The 17,021-nt window shown below is 50.1% G+C and overlaps 1 protein-coding gene across 3 annotated transcripts in view; it reads left to right on the top strand.

The window, feature by feature from the left end:
- The window catches only part of JAML (junction adhesion molecule like), a 28,236-nt gene extending 17,531 nt beyond the window's left edge, over positions 1–10,705 (top strand). For all 3 annotated transcript variants that reach the window (XM_013054917.2, XM_013054915.2, XM_013054916.2), the window contains 5 exons: positions 952–1,189; positions 4,224–4,362; positions 7,086–7,134; positions 8,527–8,613; positions 10,211–10,705. In XM_013054917.2, the coding sequence (XP_012910371.1) occupies positions 952–1,189; positions 4,224–4,362; positions 7,086–7,134; positions 8,527–8,613; positions 10,211–10,282 (585 nt within the window). In that variant the 3' untranslated portion in view covers positions 10,283–10,705. The remainder of the gene's footprint in view (positions 1–951; positions 1,190–4,223; positions 4,363–7,085; positions 7,135–8,526; positions 8,614–10,210) is intronic.
- Positions 10,706–17,021: the final 6,316 nt, after the last annotated feature.

The following is a 17,021-nucleotide window of genomic DNA, read 5'->3' on the forward strand; positions in this document are numbered from 1 at the left end:
TTCTGGGGGGAAGAGTGTCCCAGGGAAAGGGAGGAGCAAGTGCAAAGGCCCTGAGGCCAGTACTCAAAAAACGCAATAAGGCCAGTGTGGATGGAGTGAAGTGACACAGATAGGTGAGGGAGGAAAAAGTAGAAGATGAAATCAAAGAGGAAGATGGAGTGGGGCAGATCATGGAAGGTCTTCTACTTTTAGTTGAAATGGGGAGCCATTGGAGGGTTTGGAGTAGAGAAGTAACATGATTTAACTTCTATTTCTAAGGGCTCTCCTATTGAGAATAAACCATAGTTGGGAGTAAGGACAAATAAGGAAGCTCTTTGCAGGAATTCAGGTGAGGGTTGGGGTGGGTTGGGCCAGAATGATAACTGTGGAGGAAGTGAGAAATGGCTAGATTTCGGATCTTTTTTTTTTTTTTTTGGATCTGTCTTGAAGGTAGGAGTGACAGGATTTGCTGAGGGATTTCAGTGTGAGTTTAAGAAAGAGAGGAATTAAGGATGACTCCAAGATTTTTAACCTGAGCATCTGGAAGAAGGCTTTGCCATTTACCAAAAAGGGATGGACTGGAAGGAGCTGGTTTGGGGGAATAATTTGGAGTTTAGTTTTAGACATGTTTCAAGTGCCTATTGGAAATCCAACCGGAAGTGCTAAGAAGTAAAGGTATACCTTTACTTCCTTTTCCTGGTGAAGTACAAAAAAGGAATGGCCCTCCTCCCCTTTTCTTCCTCATGCCTTTGTGCCAGTCGACAGTTGTTCATGGTTTGGTGTGTCCGTCACAGCTACACATGCTACACACGCGTGTGTGTGCATGACTCATGATGTCTCATACTGCCTGATCACGCCTTCACTGCCCACACATTCAGGGCCCTGTGAGTCCCAAGAGCCCCCTACTCCATCTTCCCTTCTCCCCCCTCTTCCATAGTCCTTGCAAACTCATATGTTGCCTTTCCCTTCTAGGAGGAAGTTGTGTTACGTTATTACCCCAAACTCAGTGTCCCTGTGGGGTACTCCCAGAACTGGGGCCGCTTCCAGAACCGTGTAACTCTGGTGGGGGACACTTCCCGCAATGATGCATCTATCCTGCTGCAAGGAGTGAAGGGGTCTGACAGAGGAAGCTACACCTGCAGTATCCACCTGGGGAACCTGACCTTCAGGAAGACCACTTCGCTGCACGTGATCGTGAAAGAGCCCCAAAGTATCTGGCATTTGGTTGAGGGGGAGGGGCCTCCAAGCTGGGAGGCATGGCCAGGACTAGGGTGAGGTCAGAGAGGCATCGGGGGTGTGAAATTGCAGGAGGCACACCTCTGAGATGCTGTACTTCCATGACCCTGACATAAGTCCTCGTACCCTGGACATACGTGACCTTCACAGTGATGCCTCCTTCAGTCTGGAGTCCGAGGCACCTTGCTTGCCTCACTCTAGTTCTGGCCCTGCGGGTGCCTCAAAGACAAGGGAGCTAATATTTGGTGAACTCCAGCCTTCCGCCAGAACTCACTCCCTGCCCGTCTAGTATACTGATTTAAAAATACAGGAGCTCAGAGATGGATTGGGGCTAATGTCCAAGGTCTTTTTTCCTTGGATGCTGTACACTCTGTAGCAGAAGGGAAAATGACCCTGAGCTGGTGAGCGACAGAACAGAGCAGAGAGAAAACAGGAAGGGACCAGAACCCAAAATAGAGGTGTTCTCTGATGAAAGCTTCTCTATTCTGGCAGACATTGTACATTAAAGCCAGTGGTGTGTCAATTGTGTGGACCCAGAGAGGTTGATAAGTGAGGGCTTAAAGTTAAACGGTAACACAGTTAACAGTCAGGATGTGGCCTGTGGACTTTGCCTTTTGCTGGAGCCCTTTGCTGGGGGTTGGCTGCGGTTTGTTGGGGGTGGGGATATGGGTGAGGAGGGAACACACCTCAGTACCTCTGACCAGAGACTTGAGTCTCTGGAGGCACCTCGTTTTAAGACATAACAAGGGGGCGCCTGGGTGGCTCAGCTGTTAAGCGGCTGCCTTTGGCTCAGGTTGTGATCTCAGGGTCCTGGGATCAAATCCTGAACCAGGCTCCCTGCTCAGCAGGATGTCTGCTTCTCCATCTGCCCCTCCCTCCTACTCATGCTCCCTCTCTCTCCATCTCAAATAAAATCTTTAAAACACACACACACAGCAAAGGGTCCCAGCTGGAGGGGGAAGCGGGACAGATGGATTTCTTCACTCTCAGAAGTCTTATTTCCATTTCACAAGGAAAATACACACCCTGAATGGGAGCTCACTCAACCTCCAAGCCCCCAGCCCGCCCCTCTCCAGGCCTACCTCCATCTGCCCACATCCTCCCCTGTCTGTCTGTCCCGCCGCGCCAGGCTCCCTTCCACCCCAGGCTCATCCAGACTCCTGTGCTCACGTGGCATTTTCTCCCTGTCTCGGGAGACTAACGCTTTCTAGTGGCTTCTGCCATCCAGCCTATAAATATGCTCACCCCTTCCTCTCACCTTCTGTCTGTGTCTACTTTAGCTCTTATCCCGTGTCGTCGTCTTAAAACAGAAACAACTCACATCCTATACATTCACCCATTTAAAGCCTACAACTCGGTGACTTTTAGTATATTCAGAGTTGTGTGTCCTTCACTTCAATCAGTTCTCGATTTCTGTCTTGACCTAGCCAAGCCGCTTGCTCAGGGACCATATGTGGTGCCTCCTCTCTCACTTCCCATTAATTCTTTCGTGCATTGCATCCTGGCTCCTGCTTCCGCCTCTGCTCTAGCCTAGGTCACCAGCGTGGCTCTAACTGTCTGCCCTCGGCCTTCTTTACCCCAGTATATTGGACGCCGTATTCTCTGTATATACAATATATTCAATATATTCTGTGTTGGATTCATTCTTCCTTCCTTCTTTCCTCCTACCCCTCCCTTCCTCCCTCCCTCCCTGTCTAATCCATTTATGTATCCATCCAAATTCTAGCCAGATAGTCCACAGATACTTCATATGCAACATTATCCTAACCCGCTTCTGCACTCCTCTTCCTGGCCCATCTTCTCCACCTCAGTCAACGCCGTCACCCTCTACACAGTTTCCTAGCTGGGTGCCTGGGAGTTGTATCCCTTTCCCATGGCCCCCAATCTCACAGGTCAACCAGGTCTGTCGTTTCTCCTACTGACTTTGAGTACGCCTCCCTTCCAGTCCTGCCTAACACTCTAGCTGTCTTCCTCTCTGTCTTGACCTGTAGGCCTCCAGCTGGTGTCTGCTCTCATTCTCAGCCCCGCTCGCACTCTCCCTGCAGCTCTCCGAGCCATCGCTCTAAATCACAAATCCCAGCGTTCTGTCCTGGGGCTCAGAGTCTTTCAGTGGTTGGTTTCTCCATCATTTACAGAAAGCAAGCCAGACTCCTGGGTGGTTTAATCAAGGCCCTTCATGACTGAGACTCTGCCATCTGTCCAGCCTAATTCCCCACCTTGCCCACAAATGCAGCTTTGAGCCAGACCCGTGGAACTATTTCTAATTTCTGGAAGTACCATCATCCTCTTGGGTCTCCAGACCTTGTGTATAATGCGCCCCCTTTCCCATATTGTCTGCCCAACAAACTTGATGTTTCCTTAAGACTTTTAAACTTTAACATTGTTGTTGAGAAATTCTCAACATCTGTTTCCCATAGAATTGGGTACCCTTTTGGACTTCCCATATGGACTTCTGTCATGGCCCCTATAGCAGTCTGTGGTTTTCTGTCAACATGTTTGTCCCCATCCTTGAAGGGATCATGTCTTATTTGTCTTTGTAGCTTCTTTGCCTAGTGATATTTGGCACCCAGGAGTGTTTGTGTACATATTTAGAGTAAACTGAAGAAATGAATGAAGGGTAAATATGGGTAGAAATGCTTCACCTGGTATCAGGACTGTGGGTCTGAGTGTTGTCCCATATATGCTTTTGAAACCAATCACTTTCTCACAGAAAGATCTGAAGCCTCTAAAACGTCTGTTATTTTATTTTAAGGTAGAATTGTTAATAACAATGTCTGCTGTCACCCATCCACCTTAATCCACACTGTAGGTAGGGATAAGCAAGGCAGCCAGACTTGGTTCTCCATCGAATAGGGACAGCTGGAGACCCAGCGTTTCAGCGTGGGGCGAAGTCTGGCCTTCTCCCCCAAATTCCTGGCTTGGCTGTGTCTCCTTGGTAAGAACTGGTGGGACTCACGGCTCTTTTCTGGGATATTGAGACCCTCTCATTGCTTTTCTCCTTTCCCAAGCATCGGTGACCCCAGTAGCCCTCAGACCCGAGCTCCTGGGTGGCAATCAGCTGGTGATCATCGTGGGGATTGTCTGCGGCACTATCCTGCTGCTTCCTGTTCTGATACTGATCGTGAAGAGGACCCACAGGAGTAAGAGGTACAGGGCTGGGTCGGGAGGCCAGTGGTGCTTCGAGCCTGAAGCGGAAGAGCGAGAGGGTGCTCGCTGTGCCATCCTCACAGAAGCGGGTACTTTTTTTTTTTTTTTTAAGATTTTATTTATTTATTTGACAGAGATCACAAGTAGGCAGAGAGGCAGGCAGAGAGAGAGAGAGAGAGGAAGGGAAGCAGGCTCCCCGCTGAGCAGAGAGCCCCATACGGGGCTCGATGCCAGGACCCTGGGACCATGACCTGAGCCGAAGGCAGAGGCTTTAACCCACTGAGCCACCCAGGTGCCCCAGAAGCGGGTACTTTAAATAGAATCGTCCGTGGTTGTCACGATAGATGTCATCTCTGTAGTGACCCCAACCCTCCACTCGCTGTGTTCCAGGAAGACTTCGTATGGCTTTACACCCTCCTCTTTCATTCTGGTATTTTACAGAGATTATCAGCTCTTTTGTAAACGGGGTTCTGAGGGGAGCATAATTAAGAGTATAAATCTTACACGAGAGCTATAAGCTGTCATTCCATGCCAGAGAGAAGTGGTTTTTGAATTATCCACAATACCCACTTCACAGGGAAGATTGGATCTTGAGGGTTGTCGGGGGCTTATTTAAAGGAGCACATTCGGGAAGCCTGGGCGGCTCAGTTGGTTAAGCCTCTGCCTTCGGCTCAGGTCATGATCCCAGGGTTCTGGGATCGAGTCCCGCATCGGGCTCCTTACTCGGCAGGGAGCCTGCTTCTCCCTCTGCCTCTGCCTGCCTCTTTGTCTGCCTGTGCTCACTCGCTCTCTCTCCCTCTGTCTCTGACAAATAAATAAATAAAATCTTTTTAAAAAATAAATAAATAAAGGAGCACATTCCAGGGCACCTGGGAGGCTCAGTGGGCTAAGTATCCGACTCTTGATTTCGGCTCAGGTCATGGACTCAGGGTCGTGGTATTAAGCCCCACGGGGGCTCCATGTTCAGTGCAGGGTCTGCTTGTCCCTCTCCCTCTGCTCCTCTCCTTGATCACACTTTTCACTCTCTGTCTCTCAAATAAATAACATCTTAAAAAAAATAAATAAAGGGCCACATTCTAATTCTGAGAGGCTCTTTTTTGTATGGATACCCTTAGGTCCCAAGTTACTTATTGTCGAAATATGTTGTTAAAGTCTTGAATTTCATCACTTCTTCTCCCAGCATCTCCGAAATGTCCAGATGCCCTGGACACGGCAGCCGTGTTTCACCGGCTGTGAGCAGGCCTGCGTCCCCCCATTTTCCCACCTGTTGATGAGGGGATCCATTGCTGGGGCAAACCAGCTCTCTTGTCGAAATGCTGTCAGTGGGCAAAGACCCCCATTGCAGGTGCTGCCTGCTGAGTCTCCTTTCCTCACAAGACACGGACTCTACAAAAAGCGCTTGGCCTGCTGGGTTGGCACTTCTGATCCCCAGGGCCTCTCTGACTTGGTTTGTACTTGGTTGGCCTCTCCAAGGGTCTTTGCTCTGGGTGTGCAGATGGCCCCGAGCCCAGAGGTGGATGGCTGTATCAACTCACCTCCCCGCTCTGGGCCTCAGTTTCCCTCAAAATGAAATCAGTAATTCCACATCTACTAGCTTATCTTAAAGAAACAACCAGGCTGGTACACTGAGATCTGTACACACGGTTGCTGTAGCACTGATGATATTTAAACATGGAAATCATCCTCAGTGACTGTCCGCTAACGATTCCCTGAATCAGTGTTCCACTCCGGGACATACTGCTCGATCCTGGATATAGGGACGTGGGAAGGTGTCCCATGTGTAGTATGTAATATGATCTCATCTTTATAAAAAAGAAAATTAGATAATGCTCGCTGCAGCAGCATACACAAAAAATATATTTTATGTGAGCACATGTAGGCCTGTGTCAAGAAAGAATAATTCAGTAGTGACAGTAGTGCCGTTTGAGAGAAAAGACAAGGTGGGTCCCACAAGGGCAGGAGGTTTACCAGGACTTCAACCTCCAACTCTCTCTGTTTCTTTACTATTTGAATTAATTTTACAATGAGAGCATACAACCTTATAATGAGAAAGTATGAGAAAACGATTTCCTCCACTTTGGGACCAAATATATATATATGTATATATATATATACATATATATATATATTTGGTTTCTTTTCTAGTTTCAAACCCCCCCCCTTTTTTTTTCCGCTCTACCTTAGGCCAAAACAGAAAAAAGGAAGTATATTCAGTGGCAGATGCAGAAGGCAGATGGTCAAGAGATCAAAGGCCAAGGGCTGGGAAGGGGCCAGTGCTGGCGGCTGGGGTGGGGGTGAGGAGGAGGGGGCGATGTGGCGGTATTTCAGCAAGCCCCACCCCCCCCCCCCCCCCCCCCCCCCCCCCCCCCCCCCCCGCGTCGCCGAGCTTCGGCTGCCCCCTGCTGGCTCAGCAACACCTCCCCAGTTCTGGATTCTGGTAACATGGAATCCTGTGGCGGCGCTCGCTATTAATTCCTAAAGACTGTGTGGACAGAAAGATGTTAGTTAGGAGATAGAGAAGGCAAAGCTGTTGAGCCCAGACTCCCTCCAGAATGCCTCCCTGCTCTCCACCATAGAGATGTACTTTCCAGGTTTCAGGGCGAGCTGGGGAGCCTAGAGAGCAGCGTTCCTCCTCTGGGGTCCCCCTCGGTGGGGTCTCGGGCTGGCCCCCTTGAGTATACAGTGCTGTCCGGTTAATTCCACCTGCTTTTCCTGTCTTGCAGCTCAGTAACCTCCACAACCCTGGAGAACATAAAGAAGGCTGATCCAGAGGTAAGGAACGAACTCAAACCTCCATTTTGCTGCTGTGCCCTGTGAGGGCAGGGCGGATACGCTCCATCATCCAGGTGGCGTCACTGTCTTTCTCCGTGGCCTGTCTTACTTGGTGTTACATCTCAGCATGCTGGCCAGTGCTGGGCATGGAGAGGGGCTCGGGAAAACTTCATCACCAGAGTGAGAGCCCCCAAGGAGGGAGTGGGGTGGGCCCATGGGGCCTCCTGGTAGGGCCACAGGAAAGAGCACTGGACTCAGAATCAAAAAATCCCCACTCATGGGAGGCATAGGTGGCTCAGTCCGTTAAGTGTCTGCCTTGGGCCCAGGGTCCTGGGATCGAGTCCTGCATCAGGCTCCCTGCTCAGTGGGGGAGTCTGTCTCTCCTTCTCCCTCTGCTGCTCCCCCTGCTTTCTCTCTCTCTCTCTCTCTCGCTGGCTCTCTGACAAATAAATAAATAAAATCTTTAAAAAAAAAATCCCTGTTCAAGCCCAGCTCTGCCACCTCCCAGAGCCACACTTTTCTCCCCAGTAAAATGAGAATATGGACCAACATATTTGACTGTTTTAAGGTTCAGATAACCTGAAGTTCTGCAAGGGCTTCATGATCTCTGTGGAAGCATAAGGGAGAATTGGGGTTCATTTAGGAGTTACAGGAAGGAGTTAACAGTTCAAATTAAATATTCGGGAGCCCTAAGAAAGAGGATCAGGAAGAACTTTTTCTTCCATATTAGTTTATCATGGAGCTGTACTGGGGTCTGAGAAATGAATTCATTTTCTTGAACTCCCTTTCCTCCCTCCCTCCCTTGTTTTAAAAACTCCTCTTGGAATATTTACTTTCCCATATTTTGCCCTGTCTGTGACCCAAGAGTAGGATTTTTGTCACAACATGGCACAGGGGCTTCCAGAAGCCCAAGAGTTTGTCACCGGATGACATCACCTCCCCAGATAGGGACAGGAATGTGAATCACAGCGTACCAGTGACCTCACAGATACAAGGTCCAGCGAGGGCTGTCCCTGCCCTACAGACCCTCTTGAAGAGCTGGCCCTGGTTAGTTGCTAGGCCTTGAATTAGAGGGAAATAAGCGCGAAGTACAAGTAACCTGGCCAGACAAGGGTTCCCTGCTGCTGCCTTAAAGTGCCCGTCCAAGCAAAGAGGTTTGTCTTTTGAAGCAAAGAATTTGTTTCTTAAGGTAGTGCTCTTTGCTGACTGGCCAATTTTCTTAATTTTTGAGAAGACTGGGGAGTGAATTATCATCATCAGTGATCATTGTTTTGGCTCTCAATAGCCCTCTGGTGTCGACGCCCTGCGGATACTTATAGATGGCTTTTTTCTTTGGCATGTAACATTTACTGATGTTTAGTAATGTTTATACTATTCCCCCCGCCCCCCCAGAAGCATGTTTACTCTTCAATAGCCACACGGGAGCAGACTGAGGAAGAAGAATCCAGTGGAAAAGCAGAGGCCACCTACATGACCATGGTGAGAGCACTTCTGGGCGCAGCTGGGCCAGGTGTCCAGAGGATGGAAAAGGAGCTGGCAAGGATGTGGCAATGTGGCTGGGTCCCTGGAGGAGGTGACTGCTGAGGGCGGAGACTTTTCTCTGTAGCTGGGAAGTCCGGGAAGCTGACAGTCTGCTGGATAGAAGAGTGACACCAAACTCGCCTTCATACCCAGTCTCGAGTATTTAAAGGTCATTGGGGCTAACGATGATTAATTTTAGTGGTGAAAAGAGGCACCTTTGTCAGGGAGAAGCAAGTGTCTCTGCCTCATTAGAGGTTAAGCAGAACCTAAAAGAGAAGGTACCACAGATCCTTGGACAGACGTCGTGTTGCAACTTTCCTTCTGATCCGAGAGTCCCTTCCAGTTCTTAAGTTTTTAAATTCTGTGGCTTATGTTGTTCTGACATACTGTGATTGCCAGGAAGGCTACATTCTATATAATAATATGGAGTCGGATTCCTGCTGTCTCCTTCCTCCACTCCTGGGAAGTGCAGCACCTAGAAAAGGCACCTGATAGTGAGTAGGAATAAGGACAGAAAGAGCGAGCTGGCAGCGGGCACGGTGCTATCGGTAGGCTAGTCATAGGCATCCAGGCCATGCAGGGACCAGTGTTCTGCTAGGCTCGGGAAGGCTGGCCTCCTCCATTTGGGGGATGGTGGCTTGCGTGTGTTCCCATCACACCAGCGCTGAGGACACATGATGGCAGCGGAGAAATATCAGGGGCCTGGCGGGGTTCCACCTAGTGGAACAGTATCCGCCCTCGGGAGTCGTGTGCAGTCCCGTTTCCCCCGCCGTTCTTCTCCCGTGATCACCACTGGTGCTCCCGGCGCCGCCTGGCCTTGTGCGGCCTCTCGGACTCCCGCTGCTGACAGCTGCACGGACTGGTGGCCAAAAACCTGTGAGGCCTGCTTCCCCCGTGTTTGGCAGAGGCGCTTGGATTGAGACTCTGCGGAAAAGAGCACTTCTGTCGTTCGGGAACGGGTCCAGTGAAGCGAGTACGGTGACAGGCCAAAGCCACAAGACTCTTAAGTCCTGTAGAGGCCGGTCAAGTTGTTTTAAAGGTCGTATTCCCAGTTCAGGAAGCCTCTGGGTGAATCCCGGCCGGCGGGCAGCCTGCGGGAGATCTCGGGCAGAGAGGCGTTATTTGGTTAGGTAGCAGGGAGACAACAAGCCTTTGATTTTGTTGTTGTTGTTGTTGTTGTTGTTGAATTGATTACGTCTGCTTCAGAGGAAGGGGCACCACGCCCTCTGTGTCCCCATTCTGGGGCCGGACAGCTGGTGGTTAACATGGCAAGCTTTGAAGCTGGGCAGACCTGGGCCCGACTCCTGGCTCTGTGACTTTGACACTGGATGATCGCAGGCAGTAACTTAGCTTGTCTGACACTCAGTTTCCTCATCCTTAAAATGGGAATCACAGTACCCACCTCCCAGGTGGTGAGGCTCTCACACAGGAGGGCTTGTGAAATTCAGAATTGGGCCAGACGGATGGAAAGCGCTTAGTACATGGCAACTATTCTGGTGGAAATACTTACACATGTGCTTTGTTTCTTTCCTCCCCCTCCCCCTGCCCCTGGCAGCACCCAGTTTGGCCTTCTGTGAGATCGGCACCTAGTAACCCACCCGAAAAACGTCCGCTGGGGGAATTCTAAAGCCAGAGCAAGATGTTTGAGAAGAAAAGAGAGTTCCTTTTGCGCTTAGCAATGGCAGAGACTCCTCTGTGTGTCCTGAGTTACTGCACGGGTCCTTCTGGGACCCCCTCTGCCCCCCGAGTTGTTCTCTTGCCTCATTGGTCGAAGGGCTGAAGAAGGAGGGTTCAGAACCTGGCAGAAAGACTGGACAGCTTGGGAGGGACAGGCCCCGGCAGAGGGAAGCATGGATGCAGTCCTTCTGGCCTGGGACGCTGGCCCTGGGGACCCTGGCCAAGCCGTGGTGGCCTCGAGCGTTCCCTCAGATCCTCCGCATCGATGGTGCTCTTCGTGGAGGGGTCCCTGGGAAGAATCACAGAAACAAAAACCAACCCAAATGATTCCTTTGGCAAATTACCCCTAAATAAACATGGCTTGTGAAAATCATCCTCTTTGTATACCTGGCTGAGGGGGGCAAGCAGAGGCTTGGCAAGGAATTTAGAGTTAGGAACACCTCGGACAGCCGAAGTGAGGAGAGCCGTTCTTGACTCACACTGGAGGCGGTGTTGGCCCTGGGACCGTGCGTTGGTGAGCAGGTTGGAGTGGGCTGTGAATACCGCTGGAGGATTTAGCCCGGCCTCTGCTGGCCTGGCTGGGTATCTAACGGCAGGCGGCTCTTCGCTGGGCTCCACCAGAGGCATCCAAGCTGGAGCGTGGACACATGTCTTTTTCAGAAGTGGTGCTCACGGGCTGCTGAAGTGGACAGCCACTGATGTAGCTCTTGGTCTGAAAGGTGAGGTTCCTGTACTTTTTGGTTACCATCGTAAAATTTAATGAGGTTTGTTTTAAAGATCCTCTGGTTCTTGGGGCGCCTGGCTCAGTGGTGAAGCATCGGCCTTTGGCTCAGGTCATGATCCTGGGATCCTAGGATCAGGCCCCTGCATTGAGGTCCCTGTTCCTTGGGAGAGTTTGCTTTTCCCTCTGCCTCTGCCTCTCCTCCCTCTTGTGCTCTCTCTCTCAAATAAATAAAATGTTCAAGAAAAAATAAATAAAGGTTTTTTGGTTCTGAGCTCCCATTTCTAGCCTGGGCTCTGCTCAGACCTCCTCTCCACCACCACTGAGGCCCTTCCTCATTCTCTGCACCCCAATGCCACCCACTTAGCCATTCAGGGCATGGATTTCTGATCTAATCTCAAGAGTTTTTTTTTTTTTTTTTTTCTTTCTTTTAGAGTTGGGGAGGGGTAAAGGGAAGAAGGAGAGAAAGAACCTCAAGCAGACTCCCCTCAGAGCCCAATGTGGGGCTCAATTTCACAGCCCTGAGTTCATGACCTGAGCCAACATCAAGATTCTGATGCTTAGCCACTCAGCTGAGCCACCCAGGCGCCCCTGGAGCTACATTTTTTAAGGATTCTCCTAACTCTCCAAACTTCAGGACCCTCTTATAACACATCCATTATTACTTCTTTCTCTTTTACCGACTGTTCTTGGGTGACTGTTTGGAGTCCTGTCCTGTAGCCTCTGTTCTTGGTCAGTAGTGGGTGAGAGTCGTTGAATGCATCCTTCTCACCTGTTACTCTAATAAGAAATATGTCAGTAATTTGCAAGACGTGCATCCTGTCCAACACATACCAGAGAAGTGACACATGCTGCCATGGTAAGTAGAACAGAGAGAAAGACTTTCATATCTTAAGAATTCATGGAGAGGAAGTGATTTCATTTGGGCGTTGTTAAGTAACATGCTCTCCTGAGCTAGGGGTCCTTTTTTACTTCCTGAAATATTATATTCAGAAGAGGAGGACTTTGAAGATATGAGTTAGGTGGTTGGATGAGGATATTAACTCTTGTAATCTGGATCAAAGAGAATATACTGGGGTGAGAGCTGGAGGGAGGGCTGTGCAGTTACCCAAATGCTCCTGCAGGGGGCGCTTAGATAGGGAAGTGTGGGCACCGCCCCTGCAGGGGTGGACTGGTCCAGATTTGAACTTCAGTCATTCAAAGTTTGGCTTTCATTCTGGGTGGAGCAGTTATAACTGAGGAGGAGGAGGAAGAGGAAGCTTACTTCTCTCTCCCAATCCTACCTCCCCACAAACCTTTCTTTGACACACAGTCCTCAAGTCAAGGTGGGGAGTGGAAATCACAGCTGTCACATATTAATTTTGCCTCATAACAGAACAACCCTGTGAGGACCATGAGAAGATCTGCTTGCTTCTTCATGCTCTTCTCCTAGGGGTGGTCGTCTGTTAAATGCAGGAGCATGAAGGAATATGGTGTAGGGAATGGGCTTCAAGTTCAAACAGGCCTGGTTCAAATCCTGGTTCTGCCTTTTGCTAAGTTTACTTCAGTTCTTTGTGGCTGATTCCCTTTATAGCAAATAGAGACTCAAAGGGTCTTTTTGTAAGGACTACATGGGGTCGCTTAGGTGCCAGTGCCCGGTGTGGACCCTCCAGCCCCTTCTGGTGTGTTCTTCCCTAGTTGGGTTGGTCTAACGGTGATTCAGTCCCCGTCTCTCATTAATTTTTATTTCTGTGGGCAGAAAGCCCTTTAACCCAACACACCTAAATCCCTCTTCCCACCCAAAGGAAGAGAGCGCTAGGACGCTGAGCTTCTGGAAGGGTTTTGCTGGGGGGCGGGGGGCGTTCCACGGGTGGGAGAGCTCCTGGAGACAGCCAGCTGGATCTCCTTGTGGTGGAGCCTTCAGCTAGTGCTTCTGTTGCTTACATTTGCAACTTAGTTTAAGTCCCTAGAACACCAGATGCTCCCACATTCAAAGGTTTCCGGAAGTATGCAGGCTTTTGCCAAAGGAAATCGGGCCTTGAAAGGGGGAGGGGGTGGGGCCCCCCCATGAATAATGGAGAAGTTGGCAGCCTCAGAGCTTGGCTGTTGGAACTGAAAACACTTCAGCCTGTCCCCGGGGACCTGGAGAAGATGTGTCTCCTGGAAAAGGCTGCTGCCTTCCACCAGCCCTTTACTCTTTGTTCCAGGTTCCCACCCGGTTTTGTCTCCCTTTGGCTGGTCAGTACACTTCCATGTCTGCATTGGCAGCTTATCGTATAAAACACTAGCCGTGTGCATGCACATGTGCGTGTGTGTATGTGGGTTTGGGAGGGGGCACGCTTCCCCTAAATGAACTTGGTCACTTAGAGCCAAAAAATCTTAGCTTGCAAATTTTGTTCCAACACAGACCAGTTATCCCCTTTTAAGAAAAAACAAAGTTTCTAAGGACTCTTGACCTTCTGTCCAGGCCAGCTAGCTCTTGAATGTGGTCTGGTCCTCCTCAAGGGAGATCAGGCAATCCATAACCACTTCTGTAAAACTCAGCTCTCAAAACATGTCTCCTTTACCAAAAAATAAAGGAACTCAGAGTTTTCTCAGAAGGCTAAAACCTTTCTTTAAAAAAAAAAAAAAAGATTTTATGTATTTATTGGAGAGAGAAAGCAAGCACAAACAGGGGAGGAGGAGAGGGAGAAGAAAATATCGCTCCCCACCTCAGCCCACCCCCAGCAGGGAGGCCGCTGTGGGGCTAGATTCTGGGACTCCAGGATCATGACCTGAGCCCAAGGCAGACACCTAACAGATTGAGCCACCCAGGCAACCCTTAAACCTTGCTTATTTTATAGATGATGAGAGCAACAGTGATTGGCCCGTCCCAGAACTTTCAAAGCACCTGTCTAAAGCCCATATCTTACGTTCATGGCCTCCTGAGACTGGGGCCATGTTGTCTGCCTATCCATTCCTCCCTTTTTTTTTTCTTCCATGGCAGGACCCCTCTGTTCCATATACCCGTGTCCTTTCTGCTTCAGAGCCTTTGCTCTTGGTGTTTCCCTGACTAGAATTTCCTGTCCCTTCTTGCCTGTTCAAATCAACATTCTTTTTTTTTTCTTTTTTAAAGATTCTATCTATTTATTTGACAGACAGAGAACACAAGTAGGCAGAGAGGCAGGCAGAGAGAGAGGGGGAAGCAGGCTCTCCGCCGAACAGAGAACCCCATGCGGAGCTCGATCCCAGGACCCTGGGACCTGAGCCGAAGGCAGAGGCTTTAACCCACTGAACCACCCAGGCGCCCCCCAAATCAACATTCTTTCAAGGCTCCGCTTCAGTCCTCTCTCTAACATCTCCCTGAATGTGTCTCCATTTACCAGATCTTATCTGCTAACATTCTCCAGTTGTCTCATGGGTGTGGAGCTTTATTTTCTCAGAGATCATAAGCTCTTAGAGACCTTGTTTTAGGTCTTTTCTGTGTCTTTTGCAACATCTGACTCCACGTGGGTCAATCCCTTGTTAATGGGATTCCTAGAAATGGCATGGGACAGCACGTATGGGAAGCTGCTGGACCTGGCTTCTGGTTGGGGTTCTACCCTTGGCTGCGTAAATTCAGGCTGATGGAGTTTCTGCCCTTTATCCAGATTTATTTATTTATTCTCAAGTGTCAGAGACAAGGGAGAGGCTCTGCTCAAACTCAAAATGAGACCCACCCCCTGTCCTTAGCTGTAGTTAAGCTGGGGAGACAAGACAGGTAAACAAAAAAATGACAATCCTTTCTGATATCCAGGCAATACCAGGTGTACATTTGTTCCTGTACCCCTTGTTGAGGGGAGTTTATACCTTTGACTCCCCGTCTAGAATAGGAAGAAGGTGAGCTGTATTTCATTGGCGGTTGAGTCTCTAGCATCTAGCCTGGTATCTGGCGCATGGGGGACAGTAAGTGGATATTTGAGTTTGTTGAATGGGGGAGTTGATAAATGAGTGAACGTACCCAGTGTCGCAGGTGCACAGAAAGAAGGGGTACATAGGAGGTAAGGAAGAGGTGAGTTGGTAGCAGATTTTTTTTTAAAAGACTTTATTTATTTGACAGACAGAGATCACAAGTAGGCAGGCAGAGAGAAAGAGGGGAAGCAGACTCCCCGCTGAGCACTGAGCAGAGAGCCCAATGCGGATAGATCCCAGGACCTTGGGGTCATGACCTGAGCCAAAAGCAGAGGCTTTACCCACTGAGCCACCCAGGCAGCAGAGTTTTGAAGAAAGACTAGGAGGTTGCTGAACAGACAAGAGAAGAGGGGCACTCCCAGAGGAAGAAACAGCAAAGGAAGGATGCCAAGATGTGAAGAGCTGGGCTGGGTGAGAGGAGCCACCCAGAATGCAAGGGCTGGAGATGCGCTTGCGGCAGAGGAGAGGTGAGTAGAATAGTCCCCGGCTTTGTTAACTCCTCTGGTTCTGCAGACCCTGGGACCAGCATCTCATCCTCCGCTCGCTCCTGCTTCCTGGACCTGGCTTCTCATTGCCCCTTGCTCATGGATTGCAAACCTTTTACTTTTAGTTGAAGTCAAGACTTGAATGTGCTTGAGAAGCACCTAGAGATCTTATTAAAAATGCAGACTGTGGTCTCATGGGTCTGAGGTGGGGCCTGTGGCTCTGCATCTCTCAGCAGCTCCCAGGTGACCCTGCAATGCTGGTCCGGGGACCACGCTTTGAGAAGTGAGGCTTTAAGACAAACAGGCTAGGGAGGCTTTCTGTAGAATTGGGATTGGGCATTCCAAAGACAAACGGAAACTACCTTCCTTTGGATTACTGAGAACACTGCTTCTCCCAGCAGGGTGGGTGACTAAATATTATCTAATAAAATATTCAGGGGTAAATGGCACCGGGTAGAAATGCCAAAATACAGGACTTTACTCCCCCCACAGCCCGTTTTTTAATATTGGTATCTTCGTTCTACGAAACACCTCTTTGAGTTTCAGCTTCCCTGGCTTTGCTGGCTCCCAAGGAACAAATGGGCATTTGGAGGCCCAGGTGAGCCATGGAAGGTTCTGCGGTAGCCCTCCTCCTGCCTCACCCTTCCACCCCTGATCTTTTGACCCTTACTCCTGGGGGATTGAGTTGCACAAAGGCTATTCTGTTATAAATTGTACACATGATTTCCCTTTCCCAAGTTTTGGGTAGAAACAGAGGGACATTCCTTATCTCAGATGTCTCCAGAATAGAAGTTTGTGGACCCTATGTGAGACCAAATGAGCCAAGGAAGCAGCTTCCCTGAGCCCCACAGTCACCCTCCGCGACATCAAGGAAAAGGAGGAGGCCGGCTACGTCAAACCAAAACTCTCCGGCTGACATGTGCCTGCGGCAGCTTGGGTGGCTGAGCTGCAGACCCGGGCTGGCTCTGCTGGGGCCCGGTGGGAGGCCAGCCTCTCCCTCTGGGCACTCTGGAGAGCCGGGCAGCTGCCGGTGCTGGAGGAGGGCTGTGGGGATGGAGACAGGCTGTTGCCACTGGAGGACACTTTTCCCTAGGCTGCCCCTCTGCTCCTTTGCTGATCTCCCTTCCCCTGGGCTGTGCTCCCCGTGTGGAGGAACCTGCTGAACCAGCCACAGCCAGACACGGTTAAGTGATGGAGTCTGTGAAGATCTGGGTGCCTAGAGGCACCTCTCTTCCCGCTGCCTTCAGCCCCGCCCCCCCCAACCCGGCCCACGTCACTCCTTCCAGCCCAGAACAGTTTCAGCAGCCTTGGGGGCTGATTTCACTGCTGTCAGCACGGTGTCTGCTTTCCCCTATTTTCTCTTCAAATTCATTCATTCGTTCTTCATTCCTTCTTCACTTCGGTCATTCAGGCTTGCGCCTTGCAGCGACTACTATCCCTGTGTGTTGTCTGCCTGCTCTGAGCCAAACACCGCACTGGGCTCCCATTCTGTTTATCCACTCTAGCACCCTCTTCTCACAGCCTGTGCAAAGGTCCCTCGCTTTGTCCATTCCAGTCTTCTCTTCCCTGTGTCT

The sequence above is a fragment of the Mustela putorius genome, unplaced genomic scaffold (assembly GCF_011764305.1).
Source record: "Mustela putorius furo isolate JIRA1106 unplaced genomic scaffold, ASM1176430v1.1 tig00000460_pilon_pilon_pilon, whole genome shotgun sequence".
Taxonomy (NCBI): Eukaryota; Metazoa; Chordata; class Mammalia; order Carnivora; family Mustelidae; genus Mustela; species Mustela putorius.